The sequence below is a fragment of the Trematomus bernacchii genome, unplaced genomic scaffold, assembly GCF_902827165.1.
Source record: "Trematomus bernacchii unplaced genomic scaffold, fTreBer1.1, whole genome shotgun sequence".
In the NCBI taxonomy this organism is placed as follows: domain Eukaryota; kingdom Metazoa; phylum Chordata; class Actinopteri; order Perciformes; family Nototheniidae; genus Trematomus; species Trematomus bernacchii.
This window is the reverse complement of record NW_022987313.1, coordinates 9,622,251-9,640,466: the sequence shown is the minus strand read 5'-3', so window position 1 is coordinate 9,640,466 and position 18,216 is coordinate 9,622,251. Positions and strand designations below refer to the sequence as shown.

The 18,216-nt window shown below is 43.5% G+C and overlaps 1 protein-coding gene across 5 annotated transcripts in view; it reads left to right on the top strand.

Moving 5' to 3' along the window:
• The first annotated feature begins 1,156 nt into the window (after positions 1 to 1,156).
• The window catches only part of LOC117478213 (regulator of G-protein signaling 6-like), a 39,929-nt gene continuing 22,869 nt past the window's right edge, over positions 1,157 to 18,216 (top strand). For 4 of the 5 annotated variants that reach the window (XM_034125197.1, XM_034125178.1, XM_034125161.1 and 1 more), the window contains exons 1-2: positions 1,157 to 1,473; positions 4,167 to 4,262. In XM_034125197.1, coding sequence (XP_033981088.1) covers positions 4,179 to 4,262 — 84 coding nt within the window. In that variant the 5' untranslated portion in view covers positions 1,157 to 1,473; positions 4,167 to 4,178. Of the gene's footprint in view, positions 1,474 to 1,873; positions 2,076 to 4,166; positions 4,263 to 18,216 lie in introns of those variants that run through there. The other variant, XM_034125170.1, reaches the window with a different exon arrangement.

Sequence of the window (18,216 nt, the reverse complement as noted above, 5' to 3'; positions counted from 1 at the left end):
GATTTCCACTCTAATAGGTCCGCCACTCACTATATGTGTGACCTTAGTTTCCCCCATTTACTGAGAACAGCAGTTTTGTCGTTTCAATTTTCAAACTTCATCAGATTTGGCCTGAAGAAAAATTGGATTTTCTTTTGTTTAGCTCGATAAAAAGCTGTTCATTCAAGGTCTTTGATGTTTGTGAAGAATATTTGAAGCATCTCAAATATTTTCAAAAGAAATATAGAGGGGGCTTAACATAGCCGGGACCTTTTCGCTTTGATAAAGGCTCCCTGCTGAAAGAGAGATGAGCACATGGTGGAAAAAAGCAGGCTGGATGGTTCTCTGTAAACTGGTGAACTGGTTCTGTCAACACAACCATCTGAATGTGTGTGTCTGTGTGTGTTCTCTCTGCATGCATGCATTCACAAATTGGCCATGCCATGTATTTCTTCAGTATCTTCCTCGGGGGCTTCTGGGATCTCATTTATTGTGTGGAAGAAAAAAGGTTCATTCGTTCTGGTTTGCCATTTAAGCTTGACTGATTCCAGAGTTTCCATGAAGAGAGGGGAACATCTGGAGACAGAAACAGAGTGCATTTTTGCCATCCTCCAGCCCAAAAATGGAATATATAATAATGTGAGGAGATAAAAAAGAGAAAAGCTTCAGAAATACAAACATAAGTTGTGGAAATCTAACTTTGGATCACAGCCTGCTTAAGAAAACAAGCCTCAAACACAAACGCTTTGAATGGAAATTGAAAAAGCGTTATCTCTGAGGTTGCTTGCTCAAAGCGTTTGGAATAAATTATATTTATAGCCTGCATTTGTGTGTGTTCAGTAACTTGTTGTTACATTAGAATTTCAATATCCTCGTAATGAAATGTTTCTCATTTTCAGCATCAGTGGGCGCTGCTGCTGTGTGCATCTCTCTGTCCTCCTTTCCTCTACACACTGCATCCACTGCTCTCTTTCACTCACACACACACACACACACACACACACACACACACACACACACACACACACATCTCTTTATATTCTCTCTAATTCCTTCATCCCTCCCCCTTTTCCAACTTGATCTGCCTCCCTATTGCACAGCGTCTCCCTCCCTCTCTCCCTCTCTATCTCTCTCTCTTTCCCTCTCACACACACTCACTCTCTCGCTCTGACTCGAGCACATGCAGACAGAGGGAGAGGGGGGATGAACGAGGTGCACACATGTGAGGATCTCCTGAACTGCCGGGGCAAGGCAGGACTGGTGAAGAGAGAAGAGGAAGAAGAGGAGGAGGAATAGAGGAATACTGCAGTGATCGGCCAGCTTCTCTCCCTCTCTCTCTCACTCTCTCTCGCTGCTTCACTGCTTTCATCACCCTGTCTTCTTCATCCCCTTTTCTCCCCTCTGCCAATTATACCATGAACCTGCCTGCTGCTTGTTGCTAAGGGGGAGCCAGCCGGGGGAGCCGAGTGGACCAGGCATTATTTTGTATCTAAGGTAATGAATGCTTCAAGGTGTCACAGATGTTGCATTGCACTTGGCTCGCACTAGCAGATTGAACATGGTGTTGGGACTATCACAGCATGGCTCTGGGTGTGTGAACTCTTTGGCAGTCTGTCTAAGCCTCTATTTGCTTGTTTATTTGAGCTGTTGCTGGATGTTCTGTCCCGTGAATACGTGTGTGTGTGTGCAGTGTCCTTTTGTGTTTGTCTCCTCGTAAATTGGTGTTTGCTTGGATTTGAGGTTGTGCATGTGCACACACACACACACCTGTACTGCACTCTGGTTGTCCATCCATTCCACTTTGACACAAGCTTTCAATTAACATCTCGGACAGGCCTCTCTGTGGAGTTTGCTATGCATGCTTGTGCAGCTCATTTGGGAGGAAGTTGTTCTCTAGAATTACAGCTTCCTATCCACAAGGGTAGGCTCGCTATTGTTTTCTTTAAGCAAGTGCTATGCAATCTGTACCACCCGCCGTTCTTTGCAGCCCCTGAGACGGACAGAGCTGTCTAATGTGCTCAGACTCTAAAAAGAGCACAGACGTGTTAGCCAATGGGGAGTGCTGCCCTCCGCACTTCTGGTGGCAATAACAAACAGTAAGGAGAGAGCCAATAATTACTCATTCACTCATGCGCATCACCATGCTCCGTGCTCTAATATATTAAAGTGTTCAACTGTGGTGACAAAGCCACCTTACACGTCTGATGTCGTTCACGCCGGTAGTGCGCTGAATTTGAACACATTTTCATTTCCCCTCCTCAAACAGCCATTATCTGCGGTTGTTCAGACTTGTAACATTGTACGGCTGCAATTACATAATTCAACTACTCCAAATCCCTTGCTAGAAGCCAACCCTTGGCAAGATGCGGTGTTACTAATTCAGTTAATGTATGAAGGTTTCATTCTGTGCCCGCTCATGTGTGCCTGTCATAAATTGCTATCTGCTTCCTATGTGCTTTCTGGCATCGATAGCTCATCAAGGTTCATTCCCAAACACAAATAGCTGTGAAGAGTGAGGCCCAGTGTGAGTCGTGTGATTATTTCTTTCTTGGCAGCATTATCTACTCACACTTTATGTTTTATAAGTAGAGAAAATTATCAATGTGTCGAACTGTGTAATCCACCCCCTCAACCATCTTTCCTCGGCACGATTTAAGAACTCATAAATGGTTTAACCCATTTATTCTTCGGTTGCAAAGGGTAGCTGGGGCTAAAGCGTCTGAAGCCCAGTCGTCAGCGTCGGTTATGGAAATCCTTAGTTAAGCAGAATTAAATCTCCTGAGAGATTGAGGGAGGGAGGGAGGGAGGCAGAGGGGAGACAGTCAAGGGAAAGTGATGGGGACTGTAGGGGTTGTAAATAAATCCCTTAACAGCAGCTTTCAGAGCAGGAAGCCTGGGGTGGGGTTAATGTGGGGAGTGCAGGCAGGTCAGAGGTTACCATCATATGATTGCAGCTAATGGAGTCAACACTTACTAATGCTTAGTTTAAAAAGAACACAGTGGCTCGCATTGACCACAGTTAAACTATTTAGGGGGTTGGGGTTCACTCATGTTAACATCAGTTTTTCTTTTGGTAAATAGGGATGACTCATCTCCTCACAGCCACATGGACTCTGTGTTGTCGGCACACATCTGTGCCTGTATACATAATTACTGCCATCCCGACTCCCCTGGGCCGATACAGTCATGTTCTGCAGTGTTTCACAACCTGTGTTCATTTGAGGTCATTTTAAATAGGGTGTTATGACACTGATTACATTACAAGTAAGTCAGTGTCATAACAGTTGATAATTACCTATATACCGTTGGTTTGATTGTGAAGAAAAAACAACTTTTTCTCATGAACCTTGGTGGAAGGGTGTAGCAACAAATAGCCTATTATGTATTGGAGTTGATCTGTACTGTTGTGTGTTAAGCCTTGTAAAATTGAATCAATTGAGGGATTGTTTTTGTAGATCTCGCTCAAGGTCCACTTTCAGTTGTTGTGGTTTTCGTTTTCTAAAAATTGTTTTCTTAAATTAAATCCTATTTCTTTTTAAACAGTCAAGGTTAATCTCTGATGCATTAATAAACTGTCACTCTGGACAAGTTTGCATTTGGACTATTACTTTTTATCCACCTGCCTCAATTAATTATTTTTACTACATGGATGACTTTTTGCTAAAGTGATCTATTCTAACCGTTTAGTTATATAGCTATGTATTTAGCCATACTTTAAGCCATATTTCAACTGTTCTATTACTAACTCTTTAGACTTCTCTTCCCATGCAAGCACATTTAAACTGAGTGTTCAGGTTTTACAGCTATCTTAAAAATGTGATATGTTTTAGCTATATATTTTAGAGTTCAAGCTACTCAACAATATTTCATGGTTACTGCTCCTCACAAGTATTCCTGGTTGGGCATCACTGCTGTATTGTGTGTTCAAGATTTGACTTTGCAGCTTAGTTAATATTCAGCCTCCACCGGCCTGCCTTAGCTCTCTTATCTGTCCCGACTGTGACAGGCGTCTCCTTCCCGAGACAGAAGCACACATTCTGGCAGATGAATGTCATGATGATAAAAGCTGAAACAATTTTAGTTGCTGGGATAAATAGAAATGCTGACTGATGTTTATCGAACCGTCATTCTGTGTTCATCCGTCCAATGGATGCTGTTTTCATGTGCTCCATCTATTTCTTCTACAGGACTGAGTGAAAATGGCGGAGGGTTCCAAAGACCAGGGAGGTGTGGGCACCAGCGATCCAGAGGAGGACTCTCCCAATATGATCGTCTACAGAAAGGTAAGGCTGCTCTGTGCGTTTGTGATACAGTATTTGGCTCAATGAATGGAGAAACATTGGCTGCGCGCAATGACCCGTAGACAGGCTCCTGACAGCTCACTGGTCCGCATCAGTGTGTATCTACCTCAGGTGTCAGGAAGCCTCTCTTTCAACCGGATTTAAACAAGCTTCCTCTCTCTCAGTCCTTCAGGACATATTCCAACCACTGTGCTGTACCATCACTAGTCTGGAAAACTCCAGCCAATGACTGTTTTAATAAGCTCTCACCCTCAGTAAAGGGTTTGGGCAGTGAGAGGTCCTTTCAGTGTCGAGGGTAATTACCTCATCCCATGGCGCTCACTTCCAATAGCTACTGTTTGATTGGCGAGAGGGAGCCGTATTGGTGGCTAATTACGTGGATGTTCGGCTAGGAGGAAGTGGTTGGTTCTCAAGGGTCGGGATTGAGAATGGCCAATGAGGGGGCGGTTATTCCTCCTCAACTTACGAATAGCTCGTTATTTCTCTTCCAGTATACCCTGACAGCTCAGTTTTAAAAAGAAACTTCTTTTGATTAGAATGAATCCACCAGATCCACTGCGATCCCCAAGCATGGTTTACAAATATTCTATAAGCAGGCTGCTGTTGACAGATCCCAATTGTGTTGTTTCATCCTACTTCTCATCATTGTCCGTTTATATAGCAAGGTAAACGGATTAGTGAAGGGATGGGCAAAAGAGGATGTGAAATAATTGTTGACAGCGAATGCGTCAGTGGTAAAATGTCTCTTTCAGGCATGTCGTTAACTCTGTTTCACCGTGGAGTATAGCTTGTTGACAACCTTTAAACCTTCATCTTTCTAATAAACACCTCCAGTCTGCAGCTGACCCAGAAAAACTGTCGGGACCATCTTTGTACTCAGGAGATTTGATAAGTCTCTCCACCTACTCCTGAAGTGAGTGTCACACGTCAGCAGTTGGCAGCATGAAATGTAGTGGAAGTGCATTGCCAGTAGCAATTCACTTGCCTACTGTAAATACTCAAGTTGTTAGGTAGCAGTGGGCATTTTCAGGCTCTTAAAGTCTCTGCCAGGAAAAATAATCAATAAGCAAATATGAAGTATGTCCGTCATGAGACAAATGGCTTTTCTCACTGAAGCTCTGATTTCATGACAGGCGTCACATTGCTGTCAAAGTCATTTTTGTTCTTCTTGTGGGTCTGTTTTTTGTGCCTGTTCTACATTCATTCATTGTTTATTCAGTTTTGTCATTATCCTCCATGTAGGCTATTGTAAGAAGCTGTCAGGCTGCAGAGAGAACACACAGCATGTAAAACTGGGTATATTCATAGGTTTCATGGCAGAGCTTCATTATGTAACGCTACACATGCCTGGAGGCAATGCGTTTAAGAGGCTAGTTTCTGCTTGTCAGGATGTTGCCTGAGGAAATATTCATCATTTCATGATTTAGTCATACTCGGTGACAACAGACAGATGATTCTCAGAGTGACAGCAGTTCCCTGACCCTTTGTGCTTTGCAAAAGCTTTTGAGGGAGAGAGCTGAGTAGGCTGTGTAGCTTGTTAAGCAAAAGCTTTTTTCATCTTCGAAGAAATCATTATTTGACACCAACTATTTGCCTTAAAGGTAGTTTGAGAAACCGGCTCGAGATACACTTTTTGTTATATTCCATGGAATGCTCTTAACTTCCCGATAGCAATGAATATCTTAAGTGCTTTGACAAAAAATCCATAAGAAAATGTCATCTGTGGAAGCCGTAATACTGTAAAAAGCACGACCAATCATTTTAGCTGGCCCGGCTAAAATAACTGGATGGCCTACCTGCCTGTCAGCCTTCCATCTGTGCACAAACTTATCTCGTGCCCTCATTGGTCATGTGCGCGTTTGTGTGTGTTGGAGGAGGGGCTCTATAAGGAAGTGGCAGATTTTCTCCGGTTGTGTATTCTAGCGATCTCGAGCCGGTTTCTCAAACTTACCTACCCTACCTTTAATATACAGCAGGGGTGTCAAACTCAATTTCATGGCGGGCCACATCAGCATTATGGTTGCACTCAAAGGGCCGGTTGTATCTTTAAGACTATATAAATATATAATAAATATAAAATAATGTATTATATTACATTATTGGCTCTGCATTGGATTGTTATCAGTTCTGGTAATAACTCCATAAATAACTACGTCTGAAAGCAGAAGTCTAGGGCAAATAATTGAAAGCAAATATTCAACAATTACGCCAATTGTAGTGTATATTATATTCTTTGCAAGCTCTTGAGGGCCTTGAGTTTGACACCCCTGTTATACAGCCTTGGTGTAGTTTCTCATATTTAACCTCAGTGCTGCCCACTAAGATGTAAAAGAGGCCAAACGTTGAAGAGGTGCTGGGTCTTTGCGGGTAGAGCGCCCCTCGCCTCTGGACTCTGTGGGTGGTCAGGCTGGCGCAGTGTGAAGGCGCTGCATGCAGAGAGGCAGATGGCCACCAATATGCTCAGCCGCCTGGGAAAACACTGGCAGCTTCATCCCAAGGGCCTGAGCCGCTGTCAGCTGGAAGACATCAGCAGCGCACTGCAAGGAACACAAAGGCAAGTGTAGTCAAGGTATAACAATGTTCAACGTGATGGCAGGACCTTTTATTAAACGTATAGAGTAAAGGGTTAAAATACCTTTACTGTTATTGCCATATCTGTTGCAGAAGTTAACTGTGTGGGCAGTTAGATGAATGTGAATGTGATGCCATTAGGGAGGCTGAGAGCCAGGGAGAAGAGAGGGAGGGGGGGGGGGGGGGGGGGGGGGGCAGTACTATCTTGCTTTGTCTCTCTACTCCCACTAAAAGAGGAAGTGAAGCAAAACAATCCAATACCTGCAGGACGTCTTTTTGCCTCAAGAACTTTTGGTCGGCAGAGGTAGGATGCACACAGAATGTAAATGCACACACGCATGCACGCACGCACTCACGCACACAGGAACTCATACACAAGCCTAAAGCTGCTTTAATGCTGTTCCAGTTGTTGTGTTTTTCTTCGTTATGGTTGGCATGCTTGGCAGACAAAACATGGCCTTGTAGATGAATTGGATTGGCACCAAGGGACACATACAAAATATGCTCAAACCATAATGAGTAGCACTGCTTTAATGGGAAATGCAATTAAGCTCGGAAGAGAGTCACTGCTGTTATGGGCTAAAGCTTACAAACTATTAATAGATAACAACTAGCATTCCTCAGTGTGTGTGTGTCTCTTCCCCCTCTTCCCCTCTATGACTTGGGGGCCAAGACATGTGGTTGTTCCGTGCAGCGATGGTTGCCTGGTTTTTGACACACGCAGGTAATTGTTGCCGAAGGACCAAAGCACATCATAGTCATACCCACGGAGAGATAAGAATTTACCCTCTTCCTTTTATTCAGGTCATTAAATGTTTGACTGGATAATTCTTAGCAGTCAACTCTACCTGAAGGCTGGTATTACAGCCATAATACAGTATGAGCTGTACAGTCAGACAAACTTTCATTGAGATAAGTCTTAGCAGATATCAGTGGGTGAATATTAGTCATAAACCCTACAAAGAGGTTCAAAGGCTTTTTTGGTGCCATCGGCCAATTTGGGTGTTTGTAAGCTTCAGCACTCTATTAGCAGAGAGTACAGATTGGTTTACAATTTCAATTGTGTTAAGTTCTGGCTCAACACACTAGATTTTCTCTGTTGGTAATTATTTTTGCAAAATCTGTAAGATATATCACATTTTAGCCATGGTCAAGGATTTTGAGATGGCAGCGTCTGTTGTTTTGATATTCTGAAGGTGGCTGGCATTTTCTTACTTCATACGTTCAAGGTGTTATGTCCTGCTTGGGTTGCTGTACGGGAGGATTTGTTTGTGACTGTGAACATGCTTGTTGTTTTCTTATCAAATCTGCACGCTTTGGCTAACCCAAGATGCTTTCTTACATTGATGGTGGTAGTAGGATAGAGTGGTTCAATTGTGCTTTATCATTGGTCAACTGTAAATGGCTTGTTTTTACACAGCAATTGTTTTAAGCAATCTGGGTTTCAGTGAATTGCCCAAGGACACTTCAACATGTGTGCAGGACATTGAACCCACAGCCCTCTGATCAGTGGCCAACCTCCTGAGCTTTCTATGTAAAGTGAATTAGCAAATGCTAGCATGCCAACATGCTAAACTATGGGAAAATACGATCCAACATTGGTATGTTGTTATTATTAGCATGTTGGCATGCTGATAAAAGTAGAGATGCTAGTCTTATTAGTAATATCTCTTATTACTTTGTCTTTTTTTTTTTTATCCCCGCACTATTTCCTTTTTCACTCTTACGTCTGCTTCTTCTCGATTAATAATTGAATCTCATTTCAAGCTTTCTATCTTTAGAAAAATATCTGGTCCGCAGAGACATCATATTTCCCCCATTAATGTATTCATATCCAGCACATTTTTTATCATCACTTGGTATTTTTAGCCATATATCTGCTACTAAAGGTTAAAAGAGGAGGACTAAAGGTGGAAGATACAAGGGATATGGATTGCATGGCTTATAAGACCTTATTTAAATACAGCTTCTAAAGCAGTAGGACAGACCTTTGCATTAACATTAAAGGGCTGTGATAGATGACAGTGATTTCTGGCAGAAGCTATGAGGCCACTGACACAACTTATCACACCTATGGTCATATCATTCCTTCAGACTGAATAGATGTTGAACCTTACACAGCCTGAGTGATGGGAGAAGAAGAAATGACTGTCGCTGCCAACCTTAACCTCGCACGCTGTCCACATCAGGAACTGTCAGCTGGTTGGGTTTATGATGATTTAAAGACGTGACGCCGACAGAGCTGCCTCCTCTCCTAGAGTGCGGATGATATATGGACATACTGGCAAAATGTATGAAATAACAACTATCACACTACCGGACAGCATCTCCCTTGAGTGGCAGGAAAAGATGAAATGACTGTTAACAGCAACTTCCCACATCATCCGTTCGCCTGCCACAGCAGGGACTGACAGCTGGTCGGGTCTAAAGGGCCGAGAGGACTGAATCGCTCCAGTTCTGCAGGTCAAAAGGAAGTCTGCCTGCTGTTTTTCTGCTGACGCCCCAAGAGTCGCACTCTCCTAACGTTCTGAAGCACCCCTGGGGCCCATGGAGGGTCTATCTCTCCCCTTGTAAGACTCACCTCCCATCCGAGGTGTCTATGGGCCACCACTCGCCATTCCCTGTGTGCACTTAAGATAGCGCAGTCCAGCCGAACGCTCTGGATAAGCACTCCTGCAGCTGTAGGGGCCAGTTGTCCCAGTGCTTTATCATGTATGACCGTTTCAACACCGTCTCCACTTGCACCACCGCAGCCTTTATACGGTATGGGCTGAACTGTCAGGGTCACGCTGAAGCCTGTGTGCGCCTGTATGCTAAGTGCCAGTGTGGGTTGCTTTTCCTCGTTGGGTCAATAAGATAAAACAACAGTACCAGTGTAGCGCTCTATCTCTTATATAACCAACTCCTGTGTGTTTTAATGTGTTGGCCTGTCTCTTCTTTCCAGTTCAGCACAAGGACCAACACATGAAAACCCTGGAAGTGCACGGAAATACAAATCATAATTGGATAATAATTCACAGTGTTTTTGGCAGCCCCACACTCCCACTGTGTTGACAGGATTATTCACCTCATCCATGGAGAATCGCTGTGTCTGAAATAAAAGGCTTTTCTCCAGTGAGGAAAGTCCTCCCTGTGCCAGTGCCTCTCCTGGTCTGCCTCCCTGTTTAGGCATTGCTGACCGTGTGCTCTTAAAGGAGCACTGTTAATAATGCAGCCAGTGTTTCATGCTGTTCATATTGAGACTGACGGGGCATATGCATGCATTGGGTGATGTTAATGGGTGGCTTTGTCCCTCCACTGTGTGTCCAGTTTCTAAATGCCCTCCAAACTCTTCTGAGCCTGCCACTTATCGCATGCTGAAAAGGATTGCTTTAAATCTCACCATGGATGGAGTCCGCCTTAAATGCCTCCCACTGTACTCTGAATAACCTCACCATCACTTCACTCCTACCGAGCAGATTGAAAATACTATAAACACGGATATAATTACTAAGAGGATTTCCACATCCGATAAAGTTTCCATTAGCTATCTTCGGGATGATGTCTGATATCATCCAGGAAACTGGTGCCAAGTTTGCTGATGATGCTAATCAAGAATAAACTTGTGTCATCATGCGCAGTAAATACTAATTTACTGGGTTATCGGAAGCAGCTTTGACATTAGTGTGTTAAAAGCCGCTTGTCCCCGGTGCCTTGCGGGGACACGCTGACAATTTGACAGCAGTGACTTTCTGATCAAACTGTAGCCCTGCGGTACTGCTGACACACACAATAAGTAATTGGGTCTAATTGGAGAACAAGCTTTTACTGTCCCACTTGGTTGTTGCACTTCTTAAATTCATTCATTAACTGTAACAATATTTATATAGCTAGACAGCACCTTTCTGAAAATTCCTGTCAAAAGGGAATCAATACAAGAAGAGAAAAAAGGGATTAAAGCAAATATAATGATGATATTACACCCCAGCACGTGCACTCCACTCTGCATCGGCCAAACGGCTCGCTGCACCCGCACTGCGAGTGGGACCCAAGTTCCCATCAGCAAAAACACGTCGGTTTGCTATCCTGGCTCCAAAATGGTGGAATGAGCTCCCCATTGACATCAGGACAGCAGAAAGTTTACACATCTTCCGGCGCAGACTGAAAACTCATCTCTTTCGACTCCACTTTGAGCAATAAAATGACTAACAAAGCACTTATATACTAACAAAGGACTGGCTTATCTAAAGCCAGTTGAGTAGCACTTGAAATGTTTTGGCTCTATGAAACCTGATGTACTTATATGATTCTGTTTTCTTCAAGTTTGTATCTTGTTGGTCGAATGCACTTATTGTAAGTCGCTTTGGATAAAAGCGTCCGCTAAATGCAATGTAATGTAATATTAAAGATTAAACAAAGTTGAAAGTAGTCGAAAGGCATAGCGGTGTATAACGTTGTGAATTGAAAGAAAACAACTTGGTTAGGTTCAGGAAAAGATCATGCTTATTGAAGTTATGTAACGTACGTTCGTTAGTTAAAATAAGTCAGCGTGTTGACATTTGGGTTTCGAAAGGGACACAAAGGGCAGTCCTACAATGTATGGACTTTGCTCACACTGAGCCACAATTGGACTGGATTGATTTTGCCAACAGAGAAAAGAGAACCACTGAATATGACCCCGACATCAGAGGTGACATCTGCTTAGTAGATACCTAGAAGATCCAAGGCTGATGAGGAAAGGTCACTAAAAAGACTAACTAAATCATTTGTGGGTGCAGCGTATGCTCAGAATGAGTCATAAGGCTGATAACATCATAATAGTTGATTGACATTAAGGATGCAGGGACAAATGGTTCATTTGTCTCGCATCAACTTAAAAGGAACATTTAAAAGAAATACAATTATGATCAGAGACAAATATCCCCATTGTAGATGTTTCACCTTTAGGGAAGTGACACTTTTCAGATACATGCCTACATCTTACAACAGAGCCATATCTGTTCAAATGTCCCTCTGTTACAACTCTATTTTCATCATGCTTCAATTTCTGTTGCAACTCCGACATGTTCAAACCTCAGGGGATCTTGTCTAGAAATGTTCCTCCCCTTGTCCCATTTTCCCTCTGACTACACTGCTAATCAAAGAAAAAGGAGTATTGTGTCATTGCTGACAGTTTCTTTTTCTTGGTGGTACAGTTTATCATAGTGTTGGCGGGCAGCCGGTGAAGAAAATGTCCTCAATATGCTGAATACAGATGAGGAAGTATGGTTCTCTGAAGAACAAAAGCTGTGCGCCACTTACCCGATTACAAGATATTTCACTTTTTAATCTTTGAATGCCTCATTAGGCCGCTCTCTCTATCTACTCTAGAATATAAAGGGAAATTGAAAAACAAAAGACACATGACATTCGAACGTTTTTTTAATTACCTCTGACAAAGACAAAGCAGTAGTACATATGGTCACACAATGAAGAATGTAAATAGAATACGCTGATGAACAAATGTACGGTAATCGTGGCCCCATCTGCCAACCCCCCCCGTTTGTTCCGTCTGATAGGTTCATAGGAATAGAAGGTCTGACTCAGATGAGCGGTAGACAGATAGAGAGTGTCAGCTGTGCACTGTTGAACTACAGGTAATGATGGAGTGTGTGTGTGGAGTGGGGCTGTAATTGTCTCTGGGCTGAGGCTGAGGCTGGGATGAGTCACCAAGGCCTCCAATGGTAATCACTACGGTCAGCTAGTCCAACTGAACAGCCCTCAGAGAGAGAGATCAGACCACTCCATAGCATGGACCTGCACCCCCGAACCACTTATTTTACATCAGAGCCCCCCCCTTGACTCTTAGGAGACCATCGTTGAGCTTTACTCTGTCACTACGACTCCCCAACCTTTAGAAATGAATTGTACAAATGACTGCAATGCCCTTGTGTGTTTGTCTGCTTTAGTCACCGCCGCCGCCGCTGCTGCTGTCGTGAATGTTCTAAGCAGGCCATTTGTCAAAAGTGACAGTGTTATCCTCCGGTGCGCCAGGAGATTTCATACTGAATTTGTGACGTTATGGAGGCCGGACTGTTTGACACTACGTGAGTGAGTTGGATAATCAAGTGGCACATTTTCCTCTTTCTTCTACCTCGCCTTGGAAATAATAGCAACGTCCTTGCAGGAGTCCTTGCTGTGTACCGACATTTCCACTCCAATTGCTCTGTCAATAACTCACACGGCAGAGAGGACAAATCCATAACAAAGCCGTGATTACTTTCATCAAAGTGAGAGGGAAACCTCAGAACTTGGACTTTTGTCTTTTCTTAGCTCATTTTATTGAAGATTGAACCTGCATTTACATTTCAGTCTGGCGGTGAGTTCTATCAGCAGTTTATGTGGTTTGTGTTGTTCAGATTCCACTCCTCTAAATCACGTATCCTCTATCCTCCACCAGAGCGTGAAACCTTTATTAATCTCACCTTCCTTCTCAACCACTTACACGTGTCAGGTTGCTTGAGACTAGTTAATTAAGACAATCCGATACACCCGGCTTTGAATTTCACACCGCTACATTTGCATTAGTTGGAAGTTGGTCTTCGTTAACGGAAATGACAGTAGGAAGAGAGTGGTGAAGCTTTTTAAGTTTGTAATAATCATCGGCCACAGACAAAGAGGTGGTGATGCCGCTGTGGGGTGGTAACACGAGAAGGGGATAACATGGTTATTCCCACGCTGGGGGAGGCACAGCTGGCAGCAAGGAAGGACCACATACACATTCATATATGTGTGATTTGTTTCCAGTAAGGAGCGCAGGCTTGAATATAGCCTGGATCTTTTAGAGCCAGAACTTCAAACAAATGCATCGACCTGGAAACGCTATATTTATTTGTCCTGTGCTTGGGGATCATCGGTTCATGCTTCTTTGTAAATGCTGAACATTGCATATATTACTGATGTCTTTTCTTCAGTACACCTATGAGAAAAATAGTATTCTCTCAGTGCACCTGCAGAGCTTCAGCCCCCGCACCAAACAGCTTACACCCGTCTGCTGTTAACCTGTGAGAGCCTCACTTTAATGCCTGTGTTCATCATCAGTGAAGTGCCAACATCAGATGTTCAGTGTCAGAGAAAGCAATCCATCTCATAAAATGTCACATAAGATAGCAGATGTGGCATGTAACTAAGTACATTTACTTAAGTACCATTTTAAGATATTTGTTCATGAATGATATGCATTTTAATACTTCTTATCCATTACATTTTGGGGGGAAAATATCTTACTTTTCACTCCACTGCATTTATATGGTAACTTATGATAGATTTAGACTATTAATACAGCCTTGCTCAAGGGCACCAGGTGAACTGGGACCTCTCCAAGTACCAGTCCACACTCAATATTTAGGTCTGGTCGGGGGCTTGAACCAGCGACCCTAGAGCTCACAGTCCAGGTCCCTACTGACTGAGCCACTGCCGGACTACTATAGGGTAAGCTACCCAGCAATAACGTAATAAAATGTCGCCACCATAATCAGCTACAACATTGAAGTGATGCATTGTTCATTTTAATATAGTATTATGAAATACATGAATCTCAAATGGGTTTTACTTGAGTATTATATTTTGATGATACTTATACTTTAACTTGAGTATGATTTTGAGTGCAGGAGTATCATTTTACAGTGTGGTATTACTAATAAGGCAAACATGTGATTACTCCTCCATCACATAGCACTCAGTAATGCATCCCTGCTCAACACTGGTCATGTGTTTACATTTTCAAAGAGGGCTGTCCTATTACATTCTTTTTGGGAAAAGCACCAGATCAGCTTTGGGGTCACACTGTGATAAGTTTAATCCTCTCTTCTGGCCAAATAATGCTGTTGTTGCTAAACTATGATCTCCTTGAGCTAAAGTAGGACATTCAGGCTCAATGACAGGAAAAAGGGTTTTAGTTTTTATCATTAACTTTTTGCGCATCAGTATCTATTCATTATAAATGCACTTGCATTACAAGGAAGACTGCAGTTGCCAAATGTTTGTACAAACCAGGTCATGGCCTTTTTTGCAATCAATGTTAAAGCTTTCTAGAGCTTTATCGCAATCATGCAAGGTCATCAGGGTCCTGCCTTTCAAAAACAATCCTCATTTTCTAGGTTTTACAACAGCAAACTTCAGTGTGATGGTGAGACAGTAAATGCAAGATGTTCCCTTCTTTTTTTAATGATTATTCTTTACACTTCTGTATGATATTTTATACATAGGTTACGATTGGAATATCCTAAGCCCTGGTCCGAGAAGTGCTTTCACCATAGGAAATAACTAGACAATAGTGATGTAAGTCCCATTGCCTTCAAAACCCCTTGCTAAATGACATCCAGCTGTCACACACAGATAGCATTCAGCCGGAAATGAAAACAGAAAAGGACACCACTTCGCTTTGAAATATGTTGAGCGGATATTAGATCAAAAAGCATGGCCAGTCCCTTTCTAGGAAGCTTATTCAATCATTCAAGTAGGGTGCGATGGTTTCAGTTGCAAATTCTAGCCTTTGCAGACATAATAGATGGTTAATTTTTGACTCCCCTGAGGTGCAAGAATACAAGATTTATGAGCAAATGTGGTCGCTGCCTGGCAATACATTAGCTGGTACTGATGGTGGTCTGTTGACATGGATAATCAATCAGCAGTGGCTAAGCATTTGATGCCGTAAAACACAGACGGCAGCGCTCAGCTTTACTATCTTATCGATTCTATCATTTGCTCAATCAATCATGCTTTAAGGTAATGCAGCTCTGAAACATTTCCTGTTATGCAACACATTTCATCTGCCTTTAATGCGATTGAAGGAGCACCTCAGGCCTCAATTGGTTTTATTAAAAGGTGATTAGAGGATGTCAATTGGATGACAATGAGTCAAAGGCCAGCGCAGGTTCCTCTCAGGAAGAGGCGTCACCCCCCCCCCCCCCGCAGACTGAAGGCAGCAGAGCACATTGCAGGTGTTTGGCGCTGCCTGCTGCCCCGTGGCATTGCGAGATGAGATTTTCCGTCCACATGTCAGCCCAGCCGCCTGAATTTCATTACCTGTACCTGCGAGTTGGAAGTAACAAGGCTTTATTGCCAGCATTGGAAATCTGTCACCCAGCAAGAACACAGTTGCTTTTATAGCACATCGCCAGACTTTGAAATGACGCTCAAAGAGAAGAAAATATCCTGCTTGTGCTCTGTATTACGCACATAGACTCTCGGCTTTCCAAAGATCTGCCCCCCGACCCCCTCCTGTCCTCCACCACGCCTCCTCTCTCCTTCATAACAACCCTTTTCACTTAGACCCTCTGTTGTCCCAGTAACACTCCTTGCCCCTAAGAGCCTGTCAGCATTCCCACACTCGCGGGGGAGAACCAACACAGGTAATAAGGACGTCAGGTCTGGAGTTACAGCAGTGGCTGAGTGACAGTCGTTCCTCGTTGGATAACAGGGTGGAGAGGATGGAGCTTAATGATACACAGCGGAGCTATAAAAAACTCTCTTATACCGGGAGCCATGACAGGAAATCCATGCATCTTGAAAGGTCAAGGGCCTCTCTTACTCACCGACTGCATGTGAGCACATGAAGTACAGAGCTGGGGGAAAAAAACGCTATCATTTTGAGCTGACGGATGAAACGTGCAGAGGATTGAAACATACTGTCTCCTGAGGGAGAAAGCGAGAGATCACCAGAGAGAGAGAGAAGGAATTAGGAGCAGATGGCATGTAGAGAGTGATGACATGGAAAAAGGAAAACAAATCAAAACTCGGCTAAGCTGATTAAAAAGTGATGCATCATTTGGCTGTAAAGGGCCTTTACATGCTACACACACGTGCACACATTACCCATTCAACAAATCACTAATGACAGGCCAAATAACCATTTGCCTTTGTAAAGGATGGAGCTGAGTGCAGATGGGCATGCCTTCCACTTGTATTTGACTACAGAACGGTCTCACCCTCTCAAATAACCGCCTCGGGTGATGTCTGCATGTCATTGGAGTTTGCTTCAAGGCCATCAAATATCATGCATTAACGCTCCGATAGAAGGACACATTGATTCGAGGGGTGTAAATATTGAAAGGCAGGAGTTATGTTGACTTCTAAAGCTCTCCTCTCTCTTCTCCTCTGAGATGACTCAACTCTGCAATGACAGAGTTTGTCTCCTGTGTCTCAGACATCAAGAACAGGCTTGTGAGCCCAGCGAGGGACGAGGCAAACCTGGGCTTGATAATGCCTCCTCTCTCCTCTCTCTTCTCTCTGTAACCCAATTACCACCAGGCCTTAAGGAACGGGACCGGCAGCAGTGGCGCGTCAGGGGACGATGCCGACATCAAAGATAGACAGATGGTCCTGAAGTTTTACCACCTCAAACCAATCTCCTGCAGATAATATTACTCGATTAGCTGCTGCAGTGTCCCAGATATGAAGCCGGAGTGAAGATATATCCATCAAGAAAGTGGAAAGGATTTAAACCAAACTCAAATTCATGATCACCGCTGTGTAAGAGTAGCTTCCTTGAGCCTCTGAGCTCCTAAGTTGGCAGCAGCAGGCTGGACTGTGCCCAGTCTGAGGCCTCTGTAGGGGCTCTAAACATCCTCACCCACATCCCTCAGAATAGCACAATGTTATCCACTGCCACTCGCCCGACACTGTCACACCAATGCTGATTTCCACTTTTACATTCTAGCAGCTTACCCCTGTGTTGCATAACAGCGAACATGCTGTGACTGAGAGGCGAGACTCAGATTCCTCCCGTGACTGAGAGACTAGGTTGGGGGGGGGGGGAAAGCTGATAAATGATAGAAAACCCTTTCGAAAGAACTACTTTGAAACTGACAGTCAGGCGGATAGTAGCAGATGCTTTTTTCCCCGGCACAATCTGTTCACTTTCTCCGCACTGGGCTGTCATCCTACCTCTCCCTCGCTGTTGTTTTTTCATTACTCCACATGCAAATAGCCTTCCGTTGCTTTTCTTCCCTAATTACAGAGTAGTGGCTGAAAGGATACTGAACCTTATTAGAATCTGGACCTTTACGGTCCCACAGGCATTTCAAATGCAGGTGGTGTTTGCAGGGAGAGTTGCCTTCCTGCATGTAAATTGCCCCTTTTGTAAATGATCGCTAAGGTAAATCTTACTTCGGAGTGAACTGCAGGTGATTCTGTCTCTACGGAGCCAATAACCTTTTGTGGTTTTGTTGTAGCTGCGGTTCATTTTTTGACATGTAGTAAAATACAAAGAAAACTGGCGGATGAAAGCATTTGAATGTGCGGCGGCTGATGCCCTTCATTTCAGACCATGTCTCTTTTCAAAAGTAGCCCCTGTATCTGCGTAGACCACTTTGTTCTAGAGTGGACTGTCTATTCAGAGGCAGAG